Source organism: Triticum dicoccoides, chromosome 5B, assembly GCF_002162155.2.
Source record: "Triticum dicoccoides isolate Atlit2015 ecotype Zavitan chromosome 5B, WEW_v2.0, whole genome shotgun sequence".
NCBI lineage: Eukaryota > Viridiplantae > Streptophyta > Magnoliopsida > Poales > Poaceae > Triticum > Triticum dicoccoides.
Genome location: NC_041389.1, coordinates 452864056 through 452883111, shown reverse-complemented (window position 1 = coordinate 452883111; position 19056 = coordinate 452864056). Strand labels below are relative to the sequence as shown.

Sequence of the window (19056 nt, the reverse complement as noted above, 5' to 3'; positions counted from 1 at the left end):
GTAGATTCATCTCTCAACTCGGTGAAAAGGCCCTGCCTCTTTACCGACTGATGAGAAAGTCTGATCGGTTTGAATGGACTCCTGAAGTGCATGCCATGTTCGAGGACCTCAAAGCTCTGCTCTCCACCCAGCCAATGTAGCTGCTCCGTGCAGCAAGGAGCCCTTGCTCTTGTACATCGCGGCCACATGTCAAGTTGTCAGCACGGTCCTAGTGGGGGAGCGGGAAGAAGAGGGCAAGGACTTCAAGCTCCAACATCCTATGTACTACATCTCTGAGGTCCCGACGCCTTCCAAGCAGAGGTATCCACACTATCAGAAGTTAGTATACGGAATTTATTTGACTGCGAAGAAGGTGGCACACTACTTTCAAGAGCACTCGGTCACGGTGGTTAGTGACGCCCCCTGGCCGAGATCATGCACAATAGAGATGCCATAGGCCGAGTGGCTAAATGGGCCATTGAACTCCTTCCACTAGACATTAAGTATGAAGCCAAGAAGGCCATCAAATCTCAGGCTTTGGTCGATTTTCATGCCGAGTGGATTGAGCAGGAGCGGCCCGTCCCGAGTGTTCCCAAACACTGGATGATGTTCTTCGATGGTTCCAAGATTCTAAATGGCCATGGAGCCGGAGTGGTCTTAGTGTCCCCCAAAGGCGACCGACTCAGCTATGTTCTTCAGATTCACTTTGATTCCTCCAAGAACGAAGCTGAATACGAAGCCCTACTGCACGGGCTCCAAATGGCAATCATCCCGGGGATTCGCTGACTGATGATGTATGGCGACTCGGATCTGGTGGTAAATCAGGTCGTGAAAGAATGGGATGTCTGCAACCCGGCGATGACGGGCTACTGCAATGCTGTCAGGAAGTTGGAAAAGAAATGCAAGGCTCTGGAGCTCCATCATGTGCCTCGACTCAAGAATCAAGCATCAAATGACTTGGCCAACATGGGCTCCACTTGGAAGCCCGTGCCCAAGAACGTAACGTGTTCCTAGAGCACCTATACTCGCCCACAATCAAGGAAGATCCTTTTGTGGAAGAGCCCCCGCAACCAGTCGGTCCTTCCAATCCGACTGAGGTTGATATCCCTGCAGTAATCGACTTGGTCCAAGAGGTCCTTGTCATCATTCCTGAGTGGCCCATACCTGGCCTACTTGCTTCGGCAGAAAGTCCCAGAAGATGAAATTGAAGCGCGATAGATCGTGCGTCGATCCAAAACCTTCACTGTCATGGGGGAAGAGTTGTACAAGAAAAGTGCAACTTGAGAAACTCAATGGTGCATCTCGCTGGAAGAAGGACAACATATCTTATAGGAAATTCACTCAGGATCCTACGGACATTACGCGTCCTCTCGGACCTTAGTCGCCAAGGCATTCAGGGCTGGGTTCTATTGGCACCGAGCCAATCAGGCCGCTCGAGACATAGTGGACCAGTGCGTCGGGTGCCAGTTTTACAAGAATCAATCGCACAAACCGACGTCTGCTCTCAAGACTATTCCACTCACTTGGTCGTTCGCAGTCTGGGTCTCGACATGATCGGCCCCCTCCGAACTAGAGCGAGTGGTTTCACTCATCTGCTGGTGGCAGTGGACAAGTTCACCAAGTGGATCGAGGCCACACTCATAAAAAAGTTGGACTCGGCCACTGTCATTCAGTTTATTCGGGAAATAATCTTCAGGTTTGGAGTCCCACACAGTATCATCACCGACAATGGGGTCCAATTTTGAATCGGACGAATTTCGTGAATTCTGCCACACCCAAGGCACTCGGGTCGACTACGCCTCTGTGGCGCACCAGCAGTCGAATGGCCAAGCCGAGAGAGCTAACAGACTCGTACTTCAAGGATTAAAACCTCATCTCATGCGCGACTTGACTCACGCCACAAGAGCATGGGTGACCGAGTTGCCTTCAGTCCTTTGGGGATTGCGGACGACTCCGAATCGATCCACCAACCGCACCCCATTCTTCATGGTATACGGGTCAGAAGCAGTCTTGCCGAGTGATTTGCTCCACAATTTTCCCCGAGTGGATCGTTACTCGGAGGCTGAAGCTAAGGAAGCTAGGCAAGACGGCTTAGACCTTCTGGAGGAAGAACGTGAGCTGGCGCTTATAAGGTCAACACTGTATCAACAAGACTTGCGCCACTACCACGACAGACACGTCGGAGGGCGTGCTTTCCTGGCGCCCCCCTGGGAGGGGCCATTCACCATATCCAAAGTCTTGCACAATGGAGAATACATGCTCTATAACTTCACCAGAGGAGTAGAAGAGCCCATAACTTGGAACGCAGATCTGCTCCGCAAGCTTCATACTTAGAATAAAATTTTCTCCTTTGTAATAGTTAGTTTGAATGATCTTAGATAAATAATTAAAAGAATCACTTCTTCCCATACTTTGTCTAGTTCGGCCCATGGTCGCATTCACTCAGGTGACGAATTGCATTTGGAAGCTAACACACCTCCAGTGGGTGAAGAGAGGAGAGGAAAACTTAGCCGCGAACCAGCTTTCACCTAAGTTAAAAATAACTCGAGTGAGGATCTGCTCCACACTCGGAGGCTTAAGTGCAAAACCAGTTTTTCCTTGAGTCAGAAACCAACCCGAGTGAGGACTTGCTCCACACTCGGGGTCTTAGCTGCGAACCAGCTTTCGCCTAAGTTAAAAATAATCTGAGTGAGGATTTGTTCCACACTCGGGGGCTTAGTCGCGAACCAGCTATCGCGTAAGTTAAAAATAATCTGAGTGAGGATCTACTCCATACTCGGGGGCTTAGACAGGAACCAGCTTTTGCCTAAGTTAAAATAATCCAGGTGAGGATCTGCTCCACACTCGGGGGGCTTAGACGCGAACCAGCTTTTGCCTAAGTGAAAAATAATCCGAGTGAGGATCTGCTCCACACTCGGGGGGCTTAGCCGTGAACCAGCTTTCTCCTAAGTTAAAAATAATCCGAGTGAGGATTTGCTCCACACTCGGGGGCTTAGCCACGGACCAGCCTTCGCCTAAATTGAAAACAATCCGAGTGAGGATCTTCTCCACACTCGGAGGCTTAGCTGCAAAACCAGTTTTTGCTTAAGTGAAAACCCACCTCGAGTGAGGATTTTCTCCACACTCGGGGGCTTAGCTGAGAATCAGCTTTCGCCTAAGTCAAACAAGAACTCAGAAAGCAAATAAATTCTCAAAGGGTTGGGCAACAGCGTAGGTGTCGGCATGGGCGTAGGCGCGGCCGTCAATGGCATCTGGTTCAAGATAAGGCCACGCTCCGCCATGTACCACGCCTTGACATGCTCTTCCATCGAGAATGCTAGGTCGGTGTTCCTCTTCTTCGCGGCGACGTTTGTCCGGAGTAGGTCGAGATTAACGTGCTGGTCTTCATCAATGCCGATGATGTCATCGTCTTGCTCATGGAAGCCGGGGTAGGAGGCGGTTGCGAACGAGCGGCTCGTGATGATCTCTTCCATGTCGGTTTTCGTCGGGTCGGGGTTGCCGAAATGCGACGAGGCTTGCGAGAAGGGCAGGGCGCCATGCCATAGAGGCGGCGGCGGTGAGGCAGCGTAAGCCGGCGGCAAGTAGGTGCACGGGGGGTACTGGACGCGGGAGAACACGGGCGAGGGAGTGTGCTGATCGGGGTTCACATACCGGCGGGAGAGGATCGTTGGCCATGTGGAAACGTGATGTTGGGGTTGAATCCGCCATGCACGTCGCCATCAGAATAGCCAAGCGAGGGGGCACAACGCCATTCCGGTGGCGAGAAGCTGGCTGTCAATGCAACGCTTTGCCGGCTCCATGTCGGGCCGTGGTCGCCAAGCGGATGTATCATCCCTGTGTGAGATGCCTTGGCCTGCTCAGCGACCCTCGCGTCACGGCGTCCTAGGCTTTCTTTGCGTTGAACCTGTTCCATCGGTCAGTGGTGACGGCCTCCCGGCGCTGAACCTCCACCCTCCACTCGACGTTCGACATGCCCGGTGGTTTTGCCATCGGCGCCCTCGGCTTCCTTTGCTTCGGTGGGTCGGATTAGAAGCCATGGCAGCGGCGCGAGGGGCCAAATACTTCTTCGACGGCATGGCGGGGTGGCGGCGGCCAGATGGCGGGGAGAGTGAGGAGAATGGAGAGGAGAGGGAGGAGAATGTCGGGCGGGATGCGGGGAAGGAAAGGGGAAATGGAGGGAAAAGTGGGGAAACGGCGGGAAAAGGGCCTCTCGCTGACAGAGCGGACCCACGCACCTTTTCACTTCGGCCGGCGCCCCCAAGCGACCCCCCTGGGGGATGTGTTCGGCTTGGGTTCGCCGGCTGTTATTTCGGCCCAAACCGGTGACAAACGAGGACCTAGGGGCGTGACTGGTCCGATTTTTCACCGGCGGCGCTAAAAAAGGGCCCTGAGGGCATGTTGGGGGGGGGGCGAGTGGACATGCTCTTATCCCCTACGTTCCCGATTGTTCGCCTAGGGGGTAAAGTGATCACCTCTGCAATTGTTACGACTGGGTCAGACGGGTACGTACCTCAGACGGGTGAAGCCGAAAGCTAGCACTCTTAAGAAGATAACTGGTCGGCCACGAGGGAAGAGAAAAATACTTCGGTGACTGTCACCACAACATGGGGGTTGTCTCCCCACATTAACGACAACTGCACACCATGGGTATTCGGTTCAAAAACGCCTATGGTTAATATGACAACCCGAAGAAAGGAACCCATGAAGGAACTATTTTCTTCCGAAGATGTTTCTTGCATTAAAAAGTAATATAACATAACTCTCCGCACACGTTTTGTCTGTTCGTACCAAATGGACGGATTGGTTGGTTGCCCGATGTGATTTCCTGTTACCACATGTCACATAGTACGGAACACTCTCCAGCCATTGGCAGGAGATGCGGAAGCCGATGGCCGGTTAAGACAACAGTTACATTGCGGATGGATAACGTTTGATGTAAAGTAGATTGATACATAGAATCAAACACTTTATTCTTTGTCCAGACTGTCTATTATACTATCTAGGGCACAGTCTTCCTGAGTGTATCGCACAACGGGCATCACATTATCATATACCAATTAAAGAGGTATTTCTTGCCCATCCGGCCCTGCCGGTCCGACACGCGCCATGTGTTCTGGCTCGAGTTTGGTAAAATAGGTCTTCACCATGGCCCATGCCTCCTGTGCTCCCTCTCGGCAAGCTGATATCTTCCATAACTCCAAGAGACGCCGAGCTCCTTTAAACCGATTGACAAGTTCAGCCATCCCTTCTGGAGACGTCTCGGTCAGCCATAACGCCTTTACCAGACTGTTCATAGCCTTTCGAGCTCGCTTGTGCACAATGGATAGTTCCTTCAATAGGTTCCCTCCAAAAGAGTTCATCTCTACTTCTGGGTGCCCGGTGGGGAGACCTATTAAGAGACACGGCATATCTTTTTACACGTCCAGAATACACGTTCGTCACGTGATCATAAGTAGAAAATCACTCACCGAACATGGTGCCTTTCAATCTTTGGTTCTCCTCAAGAGCTTTCACAACGGAGTCTTCAACCTCGCAATCTCTTCATCCTGCTGCTGCTTTTCCACCTTGAGTTTATTCTTTTTCTCATGGCTTCGGGTTATTACCCGGCGGCCGGCTGCCTCTTGCGCTTCGGCGTACCTTTGGGACTCTTTCGCCGCGTCCAGATCCCTTTGCAGCTGACCTATGGACTCAGTTGCTACAAAGGACACCTAGGTCAAACAGTGCAACCTGGAAATTCTGGCGTATTGAACTTCCTTATTCACCATGCGCTTCCCTGGTGAACTTCTTGACGTCCTCCAGCTCGGCCTTTGCAGCAGCCAATTGTTTTCGGTGTAATTCCAGGTCCACAGACAACTTTTTATTTTGTTCTTTCAAGACCTGCACAATACCGCACATATATACGCTATCCATCCTTAACTCGGCCGTCCCGCCCAAGTTAAGGCTTGGGGGTTACTGGGTTAGGATTTGTGTTTGGATTTCAAACTGAACCCGTACCTGCATATTGGCCGACAGCAGATTGGCAGCTCCCTCAAGGCCAGTTCGGCAGCTCTGAGGTATGCGTCTACCGAACTCAAATCATTGAATTCTAGATGGGAAAATGCAGCATGACGCAGTGATTCTTTCCGCCGCCGGTGATTCATTACGCTTTCATCTTCGGAGTTGGTAAGCGAAACATCCCTAGAATCCGCTGGGGCCTGGTCTACGGTGGTTTCCGTATTGACCCCAGTCCGAACAGCAGGCCTCTGTTCAGTATTATTCCCGCGCATCTCCTTGAGGTCTCAGCTGCGTTGGCAGAATGTTTTTTCTACAGGATGCGGCAAAGTTATAAGTACTTGCAGTGGTCATATTGACAAATAAAGTCGCGACTTACCTCTTGGTCGGGGGAGTAACTGATGTAGCTCTCGCAACTTCCTTGCGCTTAGAAGCTCCAATGCTGGTGGGTATCGACATGGTAGGCGCCGCACTCATCGTTGTTCGGCGCACGGTACGGCGACCCTTGGGAGTAGAAGTCAGCGTACTCGGAATGGCACGAGACGAGCGCCGATTTTGGGAAGAGGCCTTCTTGCTACTTACAGTGGAAGCAGGAAGAGCCCCAGGATGATCGGCTACGAGGGCCACCTTGGAGCCATCGAGACTTTCCTGGTAAAAGAACCGTCCTCGAAGTCAGTTGACGTCTCCGGATCGACATGGAATCCTAGGTTCTCATCACGAGAATGATCCTCCGGTTGTGGCGAGGGGCAGTCGATGCCCTCGACCACGCGTCTCCAGCTTTGTTCAGAAGCATAGAAGATAGGATTAGACAAATTCGGATGTAATGTACGAACTGTAAGAATAAAAATCAAACTTACCCATTCAACGAGATTATAGCTCGAGTAGCCGTCCCTATTCCATAGGCGGGTGAAGTCTTCTTCTTCCCCTTTGAAGAGGTTGTCTAGCAGGGTAGCCATTGTTGAGCGGTTGGCCGGCCCTTGCCGTGTGTAACTTGTAGCATCACCTGTCCCATTATAGCAGCACAAGGAATGCATCCTTTTTTGAAGAGGTTGCACACATCGAGTAATAGCGGCGGTCATCACGTCGATGATGGTTCATTTACTATGAGTTAACAACCTCACCTTGGCGGCCAGTTGTTGTACCTCGGCACTCTCTTCTCGAGAAGATCTTTTTCGCTGCCAGTTGAACCGCTTCTTTTGAGGAGCATCCGAGTATTCGGGCAGGCCCTGCCGAGCCGGTTCAAGTACTTATATATAAAACAACTCTGAGGTCTATTCTTTGGAATCCTTTTTGGGGTCCTGATCTGATACCCTATCCCGGCTATGTGTCATACTTCGGCTCCGCCTACTTCATAGATCGCCCCTTCTCGGCTATGAGGAACAAGGCAAAAAAACTTCATCCATAACTCGAAATGGACCTTGCAGCCCAAGAACATCTCGGAATGGGCGACGTAGCCCGAGATGTGCAGTGCGGATCCAAGGGGTGAGATGGTGGAGTTGGATCCCGTAAAACTCTAATAGGCCCCTGAGGAAGGGATTTATGGGGAAACCTAGACCTCGTAAGAGAAAAGGCACAAAACATACCCTCTCCTTCTTGCTTGGGGTAGGGAAGTTCTCTGCGAAAGATTCACCATTCATGGAGATTAGTCCGGCGCGAACGGATGTCAAACCTGGGGCAGGAAGGTATCCTTCCGTCTGAAGCATGCTTAGTTGAAGATGTGAAACTGAGCAGCTGGCCCAATCGCCTGGAAGGAGGCCATGGGGGTGCAAGGATGAGCTTGGGGCGCCAGCCATCTTTTCGATTTTCTGTGGTTTTCCCGTGGTGTTTCTTGATCTGGGGTGGTTGAAATATGCGTCGAGTTCCCAGCGTATTAAATAGCCACATTCTGTCTGGGATCTTTCCTCTGTGAAAGGGCGATGGCCTGTTCACCTCCCCTGGCGCGCGGAAATCGAGGGATGTCTTTGGCCCCTGAGGAAAAATTTAAGATGAGGGCCCTGTGATGACTTGACTTGCTAGATTGAAATGTCATGGGCTGCCGATAAGGGATGGGGAAAAGGAACTCATCTCGCAAGCCGGAGACCTTGAACGCACAAGACGACTGGTGATACGGACCCCGACGTTGGAGACTAGTTCGGGGGCTACTAAGGGAGTCCTGGACTAGCGAGTCCTTGGGCTGCCGACCAGTCTTTATGGGCTGGACAGTTGGGCTGCGCTACAACTGCTGGAAGACCGAGCTATGAGGTGACCCCGTATCTGGACTCGGGATCTTCGGTGCCTTGGTGTGTCCTCCAAGGCAAGACGGGGAGAATCGACATCTTTGTTCCTTCCTTGTAACCGACCATGTGTAAACCCTAGAACCCCTGATGTCTATTTAAACTAGAGGGTTTAGTCCATAGAGGCTAGAAGAACCATCATCATCCTACTCGCCTAGGGTTTCGTTCATCTGATCTCGTGGTAGAGGTACTCTATAATCTATTCATATACATCAATCATGTTGGACGTAGGATTTTACCTCTTCGAGAGGGCCTGAACCTGGGTAAGTACCGTGCTCTCCGTCCCTTGTTATCCATTGATCCAAGATCCACAGCTCGTGATCCCCTACTCGAGATCCACAGGTTTTGACACAGACACCGGGCGCATGGCGTCCCCGTGCCTCTGCCACCCCCTGCTGGAGTACGCGCGCCGTGAAGCACGGTATGCGGCGGCAACACCCCCGTCGGGACCGCACACTTCCAGCGCTGCCACGCCGAGGAGCTGGTGTCCAACAACGGGGCCCCAAGGTAGAGGGGTCGCCACAACTCGGACGGTCGGCGTCAATGGTGGGGCGCGTCGGGGCGGACTCTCTCCGCCGTGCTCGCTCACATCCAGGCCGACGACGAGCCGCGGCTGGAGTACCCGGCACTATCCTTCTCTTGCCGTGGCGGGAGCTCCTGGATGCCGAGGCGCACGGACACGCCATCCTCGTTGTCCTCGGGCTCCTGCTCCTCCGGGTTGGCAACCTCGTACCGGTCAAGCCCGAGCCGCAGGAGATGCCGCTCCATCGACGTAGCCGCATCGGCAACCTCGTCATCAATGAGGGCTCTCATGCCCTTTCCCCTCCTCACGGCCACTACCGCATGGTCAAGCTAAAGGAGCCAGCGGCAACCGTCGGTGAAGCAGGAGTTCGACGCAATGGCCGCCGACCTCAAGAGTGGCCTCGCCTGGCTACGTGCAGGAGGAGATGGACCGCCAGCGCCGCGCTCTTGAAGAAATCGTCGTGCGGCGCCGCGGCCGCGGTGAGGGGGCGTCATCGTGCTTTCCGGCAGCGACGAGGAGGTCACTGCACCGAGCCAGCCGCCCCGCAGTGGCGATCCAGAGGAGGGCTACAGCCAGGCCCCCCTGAAGGACAGGCCACCGAGAGACGGGGACGATGATGACGGCGGCGACGACTACACCGCCTTCTACAAACTCCTCGGCATGAACTAGGAGTAGTTTTCTTTTTATGTTTTTATCTTATGTAAATTCGCCTAAATATCAATGAAATAGCCTAAATTCTGTCCAAATTTACTGAATTTCATCGAATTTGTCCTTTGAAAAAAATCGCTCATGCCGGTGCGGTCGCGACTGAGAATCAGTTCCCCAAGCCGAAATTATCGCCGCCAGGCCCTAGAGGCGCTATTTTACGCCTAAAAGCGCCCTTGGGGCCGAACGACTGGAGATGCTCTGACCTACGCATGGTCTTGACCCGGCGGTAATCACCACCTGCAGTGAAGGGGAGGTGGCAGAGGAGGGCTGGGTGATCTGACTTGTCCACACATTAGCTGGCTAGCTTGGGTGTTGGTGTTGGTGGCACACATTCACATACATACATACATATAACATCTCTTCCCTTCCTTTGATTACCTAATCCCACGTGACATCTCATTGTTATCGATTTATTTCTTCTGTACACTAATGAACAAATAATCTTGGTTCTCTGATTGTTTTATTCACCGAGTCAGACTAATCCACCTACGATTGCTTGCCTTCATTTTTGTAGATAAACGATTCTTGTACTACCTCACCAAATGAGCTGATCCAGTTTGATCCACCCGAGCTAAGCTTCCCTTGCCTGAACAAGACGTCACTCTCCTCAGTTAATATAATCAACATTACAGATTGCTACATTGGTTTCAATTGTTGGAACCTCACTGAGTTTTCTGCGTGCCACGACAGACAGCCCCGTCAAGGAATTCTGGCACCACGGTCCACTCAGAGAATGGTTGTACAATGTGTACCCAAGGAAAATGAACCAGTAGAGGACATGCATTACAAAAAAAGCATATTCGTGTGGAACATGATTGTGGCTCAAGGTGTCGAATCCAGCAGCTTGGAGGATCAATGCAGTGATGAAGACAGTAAGGAGCTGCCCTTCATTTTTAACAATAATGTGAGTTCCCTAATGAAGCAATGCATTATTTGTACTATTCTTTTTACTCGTGTAAAACTTCTGCCTCTCTGATCCTGCCTAAAAAAAGTAAAGGAGCTTAGTAACTGGAATCATAATTGTAAGTTAGTTATGTGGCATCTGTTTTGACATGGCATCGTAATTGGTCAGTCCCACTCCCACATGCCATCCCCCGTAGGATTTAGATTAGCTGGTAAGTTAGTTAGTTGGTTGAGCATTGTCAGGCATGCATGGCAAAGAAAGGTGAGGCGGCCTGATACACACACACTTGTGTCGATTTTGTTTTTGCAGATAAGCAGCCCATGTACCTCAACCTCAACCTCAGGAGACGAGCTGCTGATCCAGTTGGACCATCCTGCAGGGCTTGTCTTTCCGCGAAACAAGACAGGCTTGTTCTCAATTAACATTGTCAACGTTACCGATTACTATGTTGGTTTTCGTCTATTTAAGCCCAGAGAAGATGCGGCCGTGACCCACCGTACACATACTGAAGTAGGAATTTTGGCACCACGGTCTGATCAAAGACTCGTCGTAGCAAGGCTAATAAATGAAAAGGAACCACAAGACACAACATACAACGACGACAAGCAGCTCTTAATATGGAATGCCATTGTCAGTGAAGGCGTCAAAGTCAGCGACCTTGATTGTTCCATATGTCTCCAGATAGGGAAGAGTATCGAGTTGCCCTTGATTTTTGATAAGGTAAGTTCCCTAACTACAAAACGCATTAGTATTACATGGAGTGTTTTTTCCTTCTTGTACCATTGCTCGGAGTTGGCGCCTATGAAACTGATGTTAGAGAGTATTGCCCACTGCGTGATCCTTATTTTGATGATGGTGGCAATGCCTTGAATCTGGAGATATACTTTACGCGGCAAGATCGCCTGTTTCTTTTGTCCCCGATTAATCTAACACCCATATTCTCCTCTGCAGATAACTTCATCTACATCAGTTGAGCTGATCAAGTTTGAAACCCCCCAAGTCTGTTTCCCCTTCCTGCCAAGCAAACGTCTGTTATCTCCATTTAAGATAGTCAACGTTACAGATTATCACATTGGTTTCGGTACACGAGTTGAGGAAACAAATGTGGCGTTGTACATCACGGTGCCACCGTATGGAATCCTGCCACCACGGTCGACACAAGAACTGGTGGTAACAAGGGTCGCCAAGAAAGAGGCACCGGAACTGGAAGACATGCAGTGCAAAGATAAATACTTTGTGTGGAGCTGCTTTGTGTCTCAAGATGTCAACGCCAGCGAACTCACAAGATATATGCCCCAAAGTGAGAGAAGGGAGTTGCCCATAGTTTTTACGGAGGTAAGCTTCGCAATTTTGCAACCCATCGGTTTTAAATTTGATTTACTCTTTTGCAATCGCACCACTCGGAAAATAAGATCTAAATTTAGATCACGATGGTTTCAAGCTACTGCCATTCTACTAATTTTCCAAGGAACGAGACTTTTTATAAGTGTAAACATTTCATGTTTCTTAAAGAGTAAATTGCACCAGATTTTCCCCATACTTTTCCTGAATTTCATATTTTGAACATAATGGCTTAAATTTAACCAGCACATCCCTCAAACACCTAAACTAGACACTCTCAACTGTTAAAACTAGACAAGATATGCACCCGTCGAGACCACTCCGAAACGTTTTGAGCGCTGAAATGCGAGTACTGTTGGATGAACCAAATACTAAACGTTCTCTGCCTGCATGTTTCTTGGGCACGAACTAAGCCACAGCTATATAGGTTCCATTTTGCAGACAAGCTCAAACGAGTTGGTTCAGTTTGATCCTCCCGAGCTCAGCTTTCCTCTGTTGCCAAACCAGAGAGTCTTGTCGTCAACTAAGATAGTCAATATTACAGATCAGTACATCGGTTTCAGAGTATGCACCAAGAAAAGCAATTCAGCAAGGTACAACACAAATCCGGCGGAAGGAATTTTGCCACCGCTGTCCACGCAAGTAATCCTGGTAACAAGGATAGCAGGGGAAAAGGAACTAGAAGACACACAGTGCAACGGCAAGTTTTTGGTGTGGAGCGGCATTGTGACTGAAGATACGAAAGCCAGCGATGTTATTGATAACATGTCCGAGACAAAGTGTACCGGTTTGCCCATTGTTCTTACACAGGTGAGTTCTCTATATGTAATGAATATGTCTTATTTTTTTACCTTTGTGTTTTTCTTCTCGACCGCATTAAAAGAGCTAAATTCCCCATCAATGTCAGCTCCCATACCTTTTACTTTTGCTTTTTCTACTGAGCTCCTTGTGGCTCAACTAGAACACTTTTGAGCATATTTATTTCGATTAGCCTCCATTTTAAAAAATACAAATTGAGGCAAACAAAAATAGAACACTATTAGATTCGTGAAGGATAAGAAGAGCCATATGTAGTTGTGAAGAATATTGAACCAAATATGGTGCCAATGACTACATACTTGCTTACAACTACCTCCGTTTCTGAAAAGGAGGCCTATAAGTTTTCTAAAAAAATCACATAATGTAAAATTTGACCAAGTTTCAGAAGAAGAAAACACTGTCAACAACTATTGTACATATTAATGTTTTATTTCTAAAAACAAAGTAAAACTTTAAATTGTTTGACTTCAAAAGAACTATCGGCCTTATTTTCAGGAACATGGGTAGTAGTTCCTTGAACAGGAGTAGCATATGCTTAATGTTTGACTGTATTTACTGCAAACCTGGGTACATATATACAACTATTATGCTATGTTTTGGAAAGCGGAACAAACGCTGTCCATTGCACCAATTGATGCACACATCCATTTTATTGCATTTTTTTCCTCGTGATCAAAATCACGTTGTGTTATCTAATTGCATATTTTACCCGGCCTAATTTATACATATGCTATGTTGTTTTCAACAGACAAGTTCATCTATCTCAGAGGAGTTGATCCAATTTGATCCACCAGAACTTCACTTTCCCATTTTGCCAAACAAGAAGGTGTTGTCCTCAATTGAGGTAGTGAACCTTACAGATTACAATGTTGGTTTCAATACATATAGCAGGCCAACAAATGTGGCATGGTACCACACAGAGCCACCGAGAGGAATCCTGCCGCCACGATCCACTCAAAAACTTATGGTAACAAGAGAAGAAAAGGAAGATGCATTAAAATATAAGCAGCTCACTGAAAAGTACTTTGTGTGGACAGGCATTGTATCTGAATGTGTCAAAGACAGCGAGCTTAGTGATTGCATGGCTGAACAAGAGAGCAAAGAGTTGCCCATTGTTCTTGACAAGGTTAGTTAACTATTTTTCTTGAGGAGAAATTCATGATTATTTACTTGGTTTATTATTAAAACCGAGAGAGTCCACCTGTGCTTTTCCCATGGTTTTTTATTTTGAAATGAATAATATCTGGGACCCACTAAAATTTGGTAAATTATCCAACATTCGTTAAAAACTTCAATTCAACATGATTATATTTAGTTCAAACGGAAACTAAGAGCAAAAAAAGGAGAAACAATATGGAAACAACTCTACATATCCATCCCTAATATGGCAACCACTCCCACCCCTAAGAGGATGCTACTCTTGGAATCAATGCTTCGCAACCAGCTCTCAAAGATATTTGCAACACAACAGAGGTGGATAAAGGCACATCGTTTACTGATCATATAGAACACGCAAACTTTTACCATAAAAACTAAATGTTCAATATTCTTGTCATGATGACAGAACAAACACTTTGTACTATTTTTTTCATAAAGATAACTAAGTTACTGCTTTAATTTTATTACAAACATATGTGAGATCCTACCATGTGCTGTGGATTTCAATGAATAAATGGCATATGGTTGCCAACATGCAATTCTCACTATAATTTCAGTTTAAACTAGTAGAATTGCGACATTACGTAAATTCTTATAATTACTTCATGCATATTTCTAATTAGCTATATAGAAAATTCTAAATTTCAAAGACAATGTTTTTCTTGTTGATACCATCATCAAACTAACAACACTTCTATCTTTTTTTTAGCTCTAGTGATCTACTTCAAAGCCCATAGAAAAAAAACTAGCCAACATGGCATCACAGTCTGTTTTCTAACTCAAACTAATGTGTTCTTTTTAATAGCTATTGTACTGTTTAGAACTATATTTTGAGTACACATGGCCAAATATCGCAATAGTAACTTTTCAGTATTGTAGTGATATAGATTTAGTTTTGTGGATATTTTAAACAAGACAAAAGATTTGCCATTTCACTAATTAAGAATAAGAAACTCGTCGGTTAATTAGTGGAGAACTGGTCGAAAACCGATTCAACGCCAATACGGCCCAGTTCGATGATCCGACACACATAAGGTACAACACGGTTGAGAACAACATCATCAAGGTAGCACATTGACATCATCGTCATCATTTCTCCTAAAGCAAACAACTCTGACTCCACCACAAACAACCATCGACAAAGCCCACACGGCAAAGGTCACGCGAAGTCATGAAGATCACAGCCAAGCAATCAGCCACACGCAATGGAGGCAATGCAGCTCCGATTATGAGAAGAGCTATGGATGGAGATATGCATGGTTGGTGCCGTGGAAGATCACTGAACAGACCACCTGTCGCTTGTCACCATCACTACATGGACTCTGCCGCCACAACAAACAACCCGAGACAATCTGGCCGACATGTTGAAGAGCCAACTACTATGGTCTTGTCGCGGCCAAGGCATCGCTCTAATCCCTGGTCTTCACTCGGATCTGACTAACTGATCCTCATGCCCACACATCGGTCAAACCACTTGCAACTTGCTTCAGATCCGGCCAGATAAAGCCACTGGTCCTGTCTACCTTCCAACCCCCTCACCACATCTAAGATAGAATTTTACCCCTGTCAATTTGGTTCAGTAGTAAAACCCAGCACCAACCCCAAGGGCCCAACCTAACCCCCACAACACGTCATAAGTCAAAATCGATACCCTTAACTATTCAAACTAGACTATGTTTCCAATAAATATTTAGTAACCTGGCCTATATTTGGCAGATCGTCAGGCCACCCACAATGCAAGTATCATAAATCAATAGTAATATATGTTACTATCTTCACAAGGCCTAAGTAGTCAAATGATCACTGAATCCATCTCTCTCTCTCTCTCTCTCTCTCTCTCTCTCTCTCTCTCTCTCTCTCTCTCTCTCTCTCTCATGATTGATATATCACAAACAAATGATATTTTGTTGCTGATGGCAATATACTTCTAGTCCAACTTTATTTATTCCAGCAGAAACGAATTGACGAAGATGTTTTCTCATTGCATGAAAGTCGTCTTTGTTTTGCAGATAAGCTCATTAACCTCAGATGAGCTGATCCAGTTGGATCCCGCCGAGCTCTGCATGCCCCACTTGCCAAACAAGAAATGAAGTTCATAGTAAATGTAGTCAACACTACAGATTTCTACGTTGCTTTCAATGTATATTTCATCCGCAGGAATGCAGCACGGGACAAGAGACCTGCATCGGTAGGTACAGGATCGAATGTAATCCTGCAACCACGATCCACCAATAGACAAATACTACATTGGATAATTGATGAGACGGAGGAGCCCGTAGAAGATTACTTTGTGTGGAGCCGTGTTGTGACTGAAGGTGTGGAAAGCAGAGACATCATTCGTTACATGGTTGAGGAAGAGAGTAAGAAACTGCCCTTTATTGTTAATAAGGTGAGTTCCTAATTATGCAACGTATTTTCTTGTATGGTCAACAATGATCGATTTAAATAAATCATTAAAAGCGAACTGATGATGATTTTCTTTGGGCACGGTTGTGTTGTTTCTTGGCAGGCAAGCCCGGCATGTACCTCAAACGAGCTGATCCAGTTTGAGCCGCCTGAGCTCAGCCTCCCCTTGATGATGATGCCAAACAAGCCCTTGGCGTTTTCAGTTAATATACTCAACAGTACAGACTACTATGTTGGTTTTGGTGGATATAACCTGAAAACAAATGTGGCCTGCTACTCCATAAAACCTGCGGGTGGAGTTATGCCACCACGGTCCACTCAAAGACTGGTTGTAAAAAGGGTACCAAAGAAAAAGGAGGAGCTGCTTAGTGAGTGCCAAGATGATAAGTTCCTCGTATGGAGCTGCTTAGTGAGTGAAGGTGCCAAAGCCAGCGACCTCAATGGTTGTGCTAAATACACAGTGGGTAGGGAGTTGCCAATTGTTTGTACTAACAAGGTAATTAAGTTCCGTAGCTATGCAATGAATGTGTTAAAACTCAATTTACTATTGATCCCATCTGAAATCACGAGCTAGGTTCTCATGATATATGTACACTCCTACCTTCAGAGCTCGTGTCGGTTAACTTTTTCTTTCTTTGTTAGTGTTCCAACATTTTTTTGTCCTACTACCTCCGTTTTGAAATTTCAAAAAAAAATCATGCTACTCGCACACATTTCGATTTGTTATATTTATTTTCTTCATCCAAGATCCTTGGACTTTTTGAATTGAAACAGCCGCATTCCTTTTCTTGCAGACAAGCAACTTATGCACCTCAGACGAGTTGATCCAGTTTGATCCTCCACAGCTCCCGTTCACCTTCCTTCCCAACATGAGGGTGTCCATGTTGCGCTTGCTTAAAATAGTCAATGTTACAGATCACATCGTCGGTTTCAGTACATGGTCTCATGAAGCCAATTCTGCGTCATACACAATGGAACCGCGTGCAGGGATCCTGCCACCACAGTCCACACAAGCAATCAAGGTAAGGACCCCAAAGAAAAATGAAACGGAAGACATGCAGTGCAAAGACAAGATTTTTGTGTGGAATGGAATTTTGACTGAAGGTGTCCAAGTTAGGGATGTCTGTACATACTGGAAGAACGAAGATAAAGAGTTGCCCATTGTTCTAAGAAAGGTGAGTTTCCTAATTAATTTCTCAGTCTTAAGTGTCCATTTACCCCTGTCAGTTCCAATAACCCATCCCATTGGAATCGCCAATGAGCACCATACTAGGTATAATTGTTGGGATTGACTGTCTTGGTCCTAAACCAGCTAGGTACAAAAAGATACAACTATTACGGTAATTGACACAACTAATAACTATGGGCTTTCTATATATGTTGACAGCCTGGAGAAAGCAGTTCAAGGTAGGATCGGCAGCATGGTCGAATCTCTTGGACGTAAAGCTGGCTTGACAAGGTAATTAATGTACTACTCCCTCCGTCCCAAAATAAGTGTCTTGAGCTTAGTACAAATTTGTCGGCAGCGTGATCCAATCGATGTAGGGGACGCGGGGTTGCACAGCACGTCAGCACACCACACCAGAACCGTTTTCTGCAACTGCTTGCTGCCAACCATGAGATTGCCTTTATCAAAAAAAAAAACATGAGAATGCCGTTCCGTAAAATGCATGTTTGGACACTGGAAAATGTATAAGGAGGTCTAAATTAACACATGTGTTTTACAAGTGTAGAAATATTAAACGGTCTTTAGTAAATTATTATAGGGAAGGGCTGGCAAATCAATTGTGATTGTCCTGTTTGTTGGCTTTTAGGTCAATTATCCTTTTTCTTACTAATTATTATTACCTCAATTGTAGTGTATGCTAGTTTTTTCGCTTTGAAATTCATAACTTGGAACATGTTTATCTATATATGCAGGTCCATCATGGGTTTGTAACAGAACAGAAATCCTGGGTATATATTGACATGGCAAAATCTACATGTATACTCTAAATGAAGCCTGCCTTGATCGTCATTGATGGAATCATCTAATTATTATAAAAATATATTTGATACAATAATCTCAGATTGTGGCCGTAGCTTGAACTACTCCTCTGTTTCTGGTAATTTGTACGTACCGATCGACATAACTTGTAGCATGCATGTGCGTCGGCATGTTCACCCATGCCTTGACGTCATTTCTACTATTCTGGTGTATTCAACACTGTCATGCGATTTGTTCAACTATTTATCAACTTAAGTAAATTCTAAATTTTTAGGAGAATGAAGAACAAACTCCCAGGCTCTCATGGAGTACTGAATAAGACGGCAGAGGGAAGTAGCTAGTTGCGTAGTGTAAACTTTGGAAGCGTTCCTACTCCTCGTAAGGAGCCGCGTGATTTTTATTTATATGCGACAGGAAGAGCCCTTGTTCGTGGCGTACAAGTTGAGGCCGATCGCTAGGATACAGCGGTACATATAGAGAACAAGAGGAACACGAAAGGGAATAAAGATAAGGGGAGTTTGAGATTACAACGTGGTTTAAACCATAGTTTCAAATAGCCGGCTATAGCTCCGCTATAGCTTTTTGAGCATGTTGCCGCTAAATGATTTCATGTACAATTTGCCGCTATAGCCTGCTATAGACCAGCTATAGCTGTTTTTAAGGGTTGCCGCTATATTCCATAGCCCGCTATTTAAAACATTGGTTTAAACTGAATCTTCTAACACCCTCCCTTAATCAATACTACCCTATATTTAAGTTTCTCTTGAACTCCTCGAACGGCCTTGCTGGAAGGGCTTTGGTGAACCCGTCTGCCACTTGATCTTTGGAAGGAATAAACCGTATGTCCAACTTCTTCTCTGCAACCCGTTCTCTCACAAAATGAAAGTCAATTTCAATGTGTTTGGTTCTACCATGAAAAACCCGATTAGCAGAAAGATATGTTGCTCCCAAATTGTCACACCATAAA

At 46.8% G+C, this 19056-nt stretch overlaps 2 protein-coding genes across 4 annotated transcripts in view; both read left to right on the top strand.

Moving 5' to 3' along the window:
- The window catches only part of LOC119309712, a 33298-nt gene extending 19625 nt beyond the window's left edge, over nucleotides 1-13673 (top strand). The window contains exons 12-16 of the mRNA XM_037585659.1: nucleotides 9989-10378; nucleotides 10688-11098; nucleotides 11330-11713; nucleotides 12161-12529; nucleotides 13287-13673. Of these exons, the coding sequence (XP_037441556.1) occupies nucleotides 9989-10378; nucleotides 10688-11098; nucleotides 11330-11713; nucleotides 12161-12529; nucleotides 13287-13673 (1941 nt within the window). The remainder of the gene's footprint in view (nucleotides 1-9988; nucleotides 10379-10687; nucleotides 11099-11329; nucleotides 11714-12160; nucleotides 12530-13286) is intronic.
- Nucleotides 12165-18344, top strand: LOC119310587. 3 transcript variants are annotated; one of them, XR_005150728.1, is made up of 8 exons: nucleotides 12165-12529; nucleotides 13287-13664; nucleotides 15706-16085; nucleotides 16206-16598; nucleotides 16897-17124; nucleotides 17220-17277; nucleotides 17490-17561; nucleotides 18023-18344. XR_005150728.1 is itself a non-coding variant. In XM_037586281.1 (7 exons), exons 3-6 carry the CDS (start codon nucleotides 15783-15785, stop codon nucleotides 17511-17513), a joined length of 1101 nt encoding a protein of 366 aa, XP_037442178.1. In that variant the 5' UTR covers nucleotides 12165-12529; nucleotides 13287-13664; nucleotides 15706-15782; the 3' UTR covers nucleotides 17514-17561; nucleotides 18023-18344. The 3 variants fall into 3 exon arrangements, 1 of the variants encoding a protein (XP_037442178.1); XR_005150727.1 differs by having other exon boundaries at nucleotides 17216-17277; XM_037586281.1 differs by having other exon boundaries at nucleotides 16897-17277.
- The last annotated feature ends 712 nt before the right edge of the window (nucleotides 18345-19056 follow it).

Bases quoted from the DNA above. Each gene is read 5' to 3' on its own strand.
- LOC119310587 (XM_037586281.1), top strand. From the start codon at position 15,783: ATGAAGTTCATAGTAAATGTAGTCAACACTACAGATTTCTACGTTGCT. The intron at 16,086-16,205 runs GTGAGTTCCTAA...GTTTCTTGGCAG, and splicing joins TGCCCTTTATTGTTAATAAG to GCAAGCCCGGCATGTACCTC. The intron at 17,278-17,489 runs GTGAGTTTCCTA...ATATGTTGACAG, and splicing joins TGCCCATTGTTCTAAGAAAG to CCTGGAGAAAGCAGTTCAAG.